Source organism: Penaeus chinensis, chromosome 4 (assembly GCF_019202785.1).
Source record: "Penaeus chinensis breed Huanghai No. 1 chromosome 4, ASM1920278v2, whole genome shotgun sequence".
Classification (NCBI taxonomy): Eukaryota; Metazoa; Arthropoda; class Malacostraca; order Decapoda; family Penaeidae; genus Penaeus; species Penaeus chinensis.
Window position 1 is genome coordinate 15,510,348 of NC_061822.1, and position 10,000 is coordinate 15,520,347.

General features: G+C 40.7%; 1 protein-coding gene across 1 annotated transcript in view; it reads left to right on the top strand.

Moving 5' to 3' along the window:
• Positions 1 to 10,000, top strand: part of LOC125024913 (rap1 GTPase-activating protein 1-like) — a 711,333-nt gene that overhangs the window by 109,750 nt on the left and 591,583 nt on the right. Inside the window, exon 4 of the mRNA XM_047612683.1 lies at positions 433 to 952. Within this exon, the coding sequence (XP_047468639.1) occupies positions 433 to 952 (520 nt within the window). The remainder of the gene's footprint in view (positions 1 to 432; positions 953 to 10,000) is intronic.

Here is a 10,000-nt window from a genome sequence, read left to right on the forward strand (position 1 = left end):
GGCTTGCTTGTTTTAAACATTTGTGTGGTGATGAGTGGTGAGGTTATGGTTTCGACGCGCTCGAGGCGGAGGAAAAAGGAAGGTTTTTTGTATTGTGTGGAGTACATATATATATATATATATATATATATATATATATATATATATATATATATATATACACACACATTTCACAGTGATACATTTAAGGGTAAGGGTATTCAGTGTGTCGCGTACCAGTGGGTGATGTGCGATTCTAAGAGGGTAGTAAAGTGTTTTGGAGAACATGAGTGGACAGAAATATTAGGCGGCGCATTATGGAGTCTCTTTAGGAATATGTAAAATTATACTAGGGATTTCATTACTGTCATTTTCTCGCCGTAAACGTTTTTTACGAGGCATTAGATTGTTAAATATTTACCTGAGAACAAATTTTCTCCTCTGCCCCTGCAGCCTCGATCACCTGCGCCGGTGCGCCCCGACCGCCGCATCGTGAGGACCCAGGCATGCGACATCGAATCCCTGGACGACTTCGAACCCAGGATCCCAAGGGTGGAGCTGCGCCGCCCTTCGACGGGGAGCGGGCGGTCCTCAGGGGGGGGAGGAAGCAAGAGGGACCTCCTCAAGGTGGAGTCAACGTGCATTAAGGACGACCTCGATTCCTTGAAGAAGGAGGCGTCATCGACTGGAGGAGGAGGCTTTCGGTTCGGCCACGTCTTCGGCTTCGGAGGTCGTTCGGGCGACGGCAAGGGCAAGGCGCTGAAGAAGAAGGGCGCCCTGGACCCCGGCTCGCCCAACTACGACACGCACCCGAGGGTCTTCAGGGAGGAGTCCTTCACGCTGCACAAGGACTACCTGAGCATCAACTCCAACTACGACTTGACTCAGGCTCGGCGGTCGTCCTACGGATGCGAGTACCACCGCAAGGAACCCTTCTACTCCTGGGACGACCACTTCTCCTCCATCGGGCCAGGTAAGTCGGGCTCTCCTCAGGTGTTCCGGCGCACGCAAGGGAGGGCGTCCACTTCGCCCTCGACCTCTTTCAGGCCCACTCTTCCTTATTTGCTGGTTTTCTCGTCCTTTTCTTTCGTTTAGTTTTTTTTTTTTCGTTTCCTTATTTTTTGCTTTTTATATCTCTTCATTTTCTTTTGTTTTCCTTACTTTCTTGCTTTGAGAATTTTTGTTTCTTTGATGTTTTTCCTTTTCTTTCGTTTCCTTCTTCCTTCCCCCCCTATATCTCTTCATTTTCGTTCTTCTTTTTTTTTTTCCTTATTTTCTAGGTTTAAGAATTTTTGATTTTTATATCTTCATTTTCTTTCTTTTTCTTTTTTTTCCTCTTCCTTATTTTATTTTCCTTTCCTTTTTTCCTTACTCTTTTCTTTTTTCTTTTCGTTCTACGAGTAAAGATTTGGTTTGATAATTCAATAAAACGACGATTGGAAATTCGTTTGGAGCGTACTATGATTTGTTTTGAATTATTCATACAGTGATTTTTCCAATAGTTCTTTTTCCTTTAAAAGTTAAATGCGTCCTTTAGAGTTATAGCAACTCCAAAAAGACAAAAGAACGTTTGCTAAGAGAAAAGTACAACGATCATTTCTTCATATTTCCATATGACAATTTAGTGTATCTTAAAAATATCGTATATAACAAAAAAAATACTGTAGCTGTAAATGAAAACAACTTGGAGAATATAGAAAAATAAGCAGATGTATAATTATCATTGAAAAAATGTATAATTATCATTGAAAAAATATACATAATTATCACAGAAAATAATATATACAGTTATCATTGAAAACTATACATAATCATCACTGAAAAAAATCATGCAAGACTAAATAAGGTGGAAGAACGAATAACCACCTGCTCTTCGCAATCAAAAGACGGTGATTTATTTATGATTGCAATGTCGACGCCTTTATGGCCTGAATAGCGCACTAAATCATCTCAAGACGGGAAGATCTGTCGAGGTGGAGGAGGTAGAGGTGGAGGAGGAGGGGAGGGGGGAGGTAGAGGTGGAGGGGGAGGTGGAGGAGGGGAGGGGGGAGGTAGAGGTGGAGGAGGAGGAGGAGGAGGAGGAGGAGGAGGAGGGGAGGTAGAGGTGGAGGGGGGAGGTGGAGGAGGAGGAGGAGGAGGAGGAGGAGGAGGGGGAGGTGGAGGGGGAGGTGGAGGGGGAGGTGGAGGTGGAGGTGGAGGTGGAGGTGGAGGTGGAGGTGGTGGTAGTTGAGGTGGAGGTGGAGGAGGAGATGGTGGAGGGGGAGGGGGAGGGGGAGGGGGAGGGGGAGGTGGAGGTGGAGGTGGAGGAGGAGGAGGAGGAGGGGAGGTAGAGGTGGAGGTGGAGGGGGAGGTGGAGGGGGAGGTGGAGGGGGAGGGGGAGGGGGAGGGGGAGGGGGAGGAGGAGGAGGAGGAGGAGGAGGAGGAGGAGGAGGAGGAGGTGGAGGTGGAGGGGGAGGTGGAGGAGGAGGGGGAGGTGGAGGTGGAGGTGGAGGTTGAATAGGAGGAGGAGGAGGTGGTGGTGGTGGTAGTTGAGGTGGAGGTGGAGGAGGAGATGGTGGAGGGGGAGGGGGAGGGGGAGGGAGGAGGAGGAGGAGGAGGAGGAGGAGGAGGAGGAGGAGGAGGAGGAGGAGGAGGAGGAGGTGGAGGTGGTGGAGGTGGTGGAGGAGAAGAAGAAGGAGGAGGAGAGAGGAGGAGGTGGAGCAGTAGGAAGTGGAGGAGGAGGAGACGGAGGAGGAGAAGGGGGAGGGGGACGTGATAGTAGTGGAGGTGGTGGTGGTAAGGGAGGAAGAGGAAGAAGAGGAGGAGATGGAATAGGAGGTGGAGAAGAAGAAAAAAGAAAGAATAAAAAGAAAAAGAAAGAAAAAGAAAGAAGAAGAAGAAGAAAGAGAAAAGGAGGAGTAGGAGATGGAGAAAGACCAGAAGGAGGGGAGTGAAGCATAGGAACTATCAGATCAACGTGTCAGAAATCCTCCTGCCGCTCGTTCGCTTTCCTGTTTCATTTTCGAATTGTTATATCACGGTGTGGAAGAAGACTGGTACAGGTGGGGGTGGAGGTGAAGGAAGAAGGAGGAGGAAAAGAGATAAGAAAAAGGGAGAAAGAAAAAGAGTAAGAAAGAGAGAGAAAAAAAGCGTGAGAGTGGGAGAGAGCAGGAGAGAGAGAGAGAGCAAAATAGAGAGAAAGAGAAATATATATACAGATAGATAAATAAAATGATAGATAGATAGAGGAGGGGAAAGGAGAACCGACACAGCTTTATCAATCACTGTCACAGCAAAAAGTCTCCATTATATAGAAGAGAGAAATCCAGCTGGAATTAAGCTCAACCTCTCAAAACGCCAAACTCTGTAATTCAGAGAAACATTCAGAGGTACAGCAACTGAAAGGATATCAGTGTATCAGTTCTCTCTGTTTTGAGATGTTCTGAAGGGAGAAATTGAGGAAAATTATATAGGAAAGAGGGGGAAGAGGGAGTAGGTGTGGGAGAGGGAGAGGGAGAGGGGGAGACGTAAGAGAGGAGGAGAGGGTAAGGGAGAGGGAGAGGGAGGTACAGCAGCTAAGGGGATATCAGTGTATCAGTTCTATCTGTATTAAAACGTTTTGAAGTGAGAAAGTAGGGAAAACATGTAGGAGAGAGAGGGAGTGGGAAAGGAAGTGGGAGAGGGAGAGGATGTGGAAGTACGAATGAGAGAGAGAGAGAGAGAGAGAGAGAGAGAGAGAGAGAGAGAGAGAGAGAGAGAGAGAGAGAGAGAGAGAGAGAGAGAGAGAGAAGAGAGAGAGAGAGATGAGAGAGAGAGAAGAGAGGAGAGAGAGAGAGAGAGAGAGAGAGAGAGAGAGAGAGAGAGAGAGAGAGAGAGAGAAAACGAGAGAGAACGAGGGCAAGAGAAAGAGAGCAAGAGCGACAACGAGAAGAGCAAGAGAAAAAGAGCAGGAGAGAAAAGAAGAGAGAGGGCGAGAGAGGGAGGGAGAGAACCTCGATCGGCTTCTGCCCGCCATTTTGATTCGATTAGGTCAGCAGGTCATCTTGTATTATTTAGAGATGCAAGTTAGTCCAGTTAGCTTCCACTTTACCTTCCTTCCGATTTTCTTTTCTTGATTTCGCTGGAAATTTCACACTCCCTTGCCTTCCCGGTCTCTCGTCATTCCGACTCTTCCTTCTGTTTGCCTAACAGCATGGGCGTTAGATTATTATTGTGATTATCCGTATCGTAATCATCATTGTTGTAGTTGTTTCCATCATCGTTATCATCATCATCACCATTATCATCATAAATCATCAATTATCATCATCATTATATTGATAATGATAATGATAGTAATAATTATATTGATAATAATGATAATAATGATAACAACAATAACAATAATGATAATGCTAATGATGATGATAATAACAATAACATCACTCATTATTACCACTATCCTAATGAATGAGAATGATAGTAATACTAATCATTATTAGTGACATCGTCAACATCAATATCCCACCAACACATTTATCTCCACATACACCAAAGGCACCGTCATCATTACTCTCATATCTCACCATTTCCCAATCTCTCGCCTCTCCTCATCCTATTTCAACCTTCTTCATCTCCAATCCTTCAGCATCATCATCTCCCTCTCCTTTCCACGCCGGATGCTGCGCTCCTTATCACTCTGGGCAAACGGCTCGTGATAAACTGACATGACAAAAGGAGTGTAATCACGCTCGTAAATCTAAGCCGTTTCCTTAATTACGGTGTGTCGTAACGCTGAGGAGGATTTCGACTTTATAATTGTGGTTGTGATGAGTTTGATGGTTTTTTTTTTTCTTTATTATCATCGTCGCCATCGTCATTGTCATTGTCACGTCATCGAGATCGCTGTCGTCGTCGTCGTCATCATCATCATCATCATCATCATCATCATCATCATCATCATCATCATCATCATCATCATCATCATCATCATCATCATCTTTTTTCTTCTTCCTCTTCATTACACCTTAAGGTTGAGTGTGTGGACGGTGTAGGTGAACGATAATTGTTCTTTAAACTTTTCCAATAAGTACGAAGAACCACACTTGAACGAAAATGAATGGATGTAAAGGTATATCTCATCACCATCATCATAATCAACATTAATCCATCATCAGTCCATCAATCATCAGACATCATCACCATCATAACTATCACCATTATCATGATCACCATCAATCATCATGTTCCACCATCATCATCAATCATCCTCATCATCACCATCACCATCATTACATCATCACCATCACCTTCACCATCTTCCATTAAGTAATTACACTTGACAATCGAGTAGGAAAAATCAAATCATAAAGTAAACCTACGGATAATCCTCCCTACAGTAGTCAGGGAGCTTGAGGGGAGAATAAATCACAGATAATAAGCTACAAGAATAGCCACGTATGTAGAAAAAAGGTATGAAGGAGAATTAATATCTTCACACTACAAGTATTTAAACGCTTTTGACTAATGTCTCCGTCAGAAATACATGTAAATGTGTTTCTGACGAAGATACATTCGAAACCGGTTAAATACATCTCTTTTTATTGTGGTGTTTTTAACCGGCTTTGAGTACATCTTCTTCAGAAATACGTGTAAATGTGTTTTTGACGAAGATGTATTCGAAACCGGTTAAATACATCTCCTGTCTTGTGAAGATATTCATTCTCATACCTTTTCTACATTTGTCAACATGAATACGGTTTAATTCACCACGTTGGCGGATATTCCCAGTATCAATAGACAAAAAAAACTTTTTAATAGGTTATGATAATTCCGAATTCCAGTAGAAACAGAGATAATGAATATAAAAAAATTGGCCCAAAGAACATGCTTACAGAGAATTAATCGGATAGAGAGAGAGAGATAGACAGTGAGGAAAATAGGTCTGAGGAAGATTCACGTTGACAGATACTCACAGTCCTAATAGACGGTGAGATAGATCGGATGAAAAGCCATGCAGATAGATACTCCTAGTTTCGATAGACAGATATTGATAATGAGGTAGATCGATTGAGTAGCCGTTTAGACAATACCTCTAGTTTCGATAGATAGCCACAGACAGTGAAACAAATCGAATGCATAGGCAGACATAGACAGCGAGATAGATCGTATGAATAGCCATGTAAACAGATTCTCCCATTTTCGATAGATAGACCGAGGGGAAAAATAACTCCGATGAACACATACTCACAGGGAAGAACAAAAAGGAAGATCCGTTCTCATTTTGCTCCTCTCGCCTTTGATCGCCGAGTGGGAAGAGAACCTCCGGAGTAATTGCATCATCAGAGGAAAGGAGGACACGAGAACGGCGTCGATCGAGATTACCAGAAAGCTAACCTCACTTAACCTAGGAGGGAGGTCATAAGGAAGGCCTGGGTTGACAGCCGAGTGTAAGGCTAAGGTGTTAATGTTATCGTTTTTTAGTAGCTTGTTTTTAGGTTTTAGGTGAGAGGAGAGAGAGGAGGAGAACAAAAAGAGGGAAATTGACCGAAAAATTGGATCGAGAAACGGTATTTCCATGAACAAAAGATATGTTGTAACGTATTGGTATATCGAAAAGGAAATGGGGGGGGGGGGGGGGAAGAGAAAGAACAAGAAAATGGACAAGGACATGGAAAAAAGATAGAATAAACGGAATAAACAAGGGAGACAAGCAGAAAGACAAGGACTAAAGAACCGAAGATGAGATCGAGTACATGGGACTTAATTAATCCTAAGACGAGACAGCCTTCCTTGACCCGAACTCTCTGATCCTCTGGAGACACCGTGCTGACGTCACTGCTACCTCCTCTCTCCAGCGGACGTCACTGCTACCTCCTTCCCCCCCAGCTGACGTCACTGCTACCCCCACCCCACCTGACGTCTGTGCTACCCCCCCCCCCTTACAAGGTAGTCAGGATTTAATAAAGAACGACGAGAGGTTCGTTAATACAGCTACAATACGGGGGAAACTTATCTATTATTGAAAAATGATGCTTGAAGAGGCCTGGTGTAAGAACAGAATTTTATATAGGGGAGAGAAAATAAAAGTTGAGAAAGAGAGTTTGTGCTAGCTCTATTCGCTTGGGAAACACGCGATGAATACACTACAGGATGTAAAGATCTGATTACAAGAGATGATGCGAAAAAATATATTGAAATTGAAGATAGATACTGTGCGAGATATCAATATACCAGTGTTGCCAGATTCAGTTCCAGTTGCATAAAAGATTATCGTACCGTACTCTACATTTTTTTTCAATTTCTGTACTTGATGCAACGGAACGATTACCAGATTGAAAAAAATATATCAGATATTTCACCCGTGCAAAAATATATTTCATTTTAAACTAGAGCTTGGTGTTATGCCTTTCTGTAAAATATTTTGGATGCCCGGCTTTTAGGAATCATATCACATCCCGTTCGGATTTCACATATAGTTAATCCTTGTTATTAAATCCTGAAATCCTGAAATCCTTCTCCCCCACCCCATTCCAACACAAAAAAATAAACATATAAAATAAACAAATAAATAAAAAATAACGTAATTCTGTTTCGGAATAAAGAAATGTTCTATCCCATTGATCTCGTACTGTTGGCTACAGAGGATCATTCCCTTTCGTTTACCTTCTGACGCGATTGGATTCCCGTCCTTCGTTTCGGATCCTCCCAGCCGTTTTCTCTCTCATTCCATCTCTGTATCTCAGTTTATAATCAATCCCAGCCGTGGGACCTGTTGCTTACAGCGAGTCCAATGTGTCCTGGTCCAGCAGAATATGCGTAGAGAGTACAGTACTCCCGAACACGTTATTCACGGCATTGTGCGTGAATTTCTCTTTCAAAACAGACGTTATTGTATATTGTCATATTGTCTATGTGGATTTGTATTTTCGAATAGCTGTCGCGGTGTTTGGTATTATCCGTTATGATACATTAGTTGTTGGATTATCAGTAGATGGTATCGGCGTGTGTAGGCCTATATGCATTTCTGTTTTTATTTATTTATTGAAAAAAAATCTGCAGTGTCACATCTAAGGTCATTAGCATTTTTTTGAGTTCATAAGGCAATATTTGTGGATTTCCAGAATGGTTATAACAAATATGCTAGAATTATGCTAAAGTATTGTGGCGAAAAGGCTAAGAATGAGTTTACGATTAAGATAAGTGGACAGAAGAAGGGGGTGAAGAAGAGAAAGAAAATTAAAGAGGGAGAATAAAAGTGCATGCGAAATTAGTCGAGGCGAGGGCTGAGGTCCAAGGTAGGTCAAGTTCATCTGTTTGGATTTTCGAAGATATTTTTTTATAACGATTTTTGCGATGAAAACTATTAAATGAAGACGGTAAAGCGATAGATGTAGAAATGTACAATTATATGAGGCAATAATTTTATAGACATTCACAGTTTATTTTAGGCAGAGAGATACAACAGTTAAATGCAACGATAAGAAAACATAAAAGATAAGGATAATGTATAACAGTAGATATACCACACCACTTTTTTCCAGCAGACTTTAAAAAAATAGACAGATAACGTTCCAATATCAAAATAACCGCAAAGGGCAACAGTAACTTAAGCTGCCCAGTTACCAATTACACGAGAGTAAGTTTATGTGCTTGAGCATTTAAGTTTTCCTCTCTAAGGATTTCGAAACGAGATAACTTGAAGCCTCGCGCCTCGAGAAGCAATTTCGCTCCAGCGCCTTTTTCCATTACGCTTCAGGTTATCCTGTAACCCTACTATATATATATATATATATATATATATATATGTATGTATGTATATGTATATGTATATGTATATGTGTATGTGTATATATATTTGTATATGTATACATATATACATATATATGTACACATAGATAGATAAATAGATAGACACACACACACACAGATATATATATGAATGTATGTGTGTGTGTGCGCGCGCGCACCTGTATATCTATATATATAGGAAAGGTATGAGCGAGATTTAATATCTTACAATACAAGAGATGTATTTGACCGGTTTCAGTTATATCTTCGTCAGAAATACATGTATTCTGACGAAGATATAATCGAAACAGGTCAAACACATCTCTTGTATTGTGAAGATATTCTTTCTCATTCATACCTTTTCTACATTTGTCAACATGAATGCGATTCATATCTATATATGTATACATATATATATGCATATGTATACATATACACATATTTAAGTGTGTATATATATATACATACACACACACACACACACACACACACACACACACACACACACACACACACACACACTTATATATATATATACACGTGTATATATATATATATATATATATATATATATATGTATATATATGTATGTATACATATGCATATATGTATACATATACACATATGTAAGTGTGTGTATATATATATACATATACATACATACACACACACACACATATATATACACACACGTGTGTGTATATATGTATATATATGTATATATATAGATAGATAGATATACATATAATAAATATATATATGTACATATAATACATAAATTTATATATACATATATACATATATATATATATATATATATATATATATATATATGTGCACGCATAAACACGTATATGTATATATATGAATATATATACACATATTTATATAAGACATATTTATGAAATGACATCGGGTTGAAAGGCACGCTTGAATGAACATACTGGGTCATGAAGGTAGTGTACAATATCAAACTGAGTCGTGATGAAAACAGTTTGAAGACCCCTTCTGTAGACAGACAAAGAAGCAGATATACTGTTGGTCGACAATGATTGATCTTTTGCGGTGCAACAAAATGTCAGCGTAGATCTTCTTGTACATTTTGTTTTCCACAAATCTCTCTCTCTCTCTCTCTCTCTCTCTCTCTTCTCTCTCTCTCTCTCTCTCTCTCTCTCTCATATTATCACTCGCTGGTCCAATTAAGGTAGAAATTATATCATATAACTCGAGCATTTCCATTATAAAAAATGACAATCAATTTAGACATAATAAT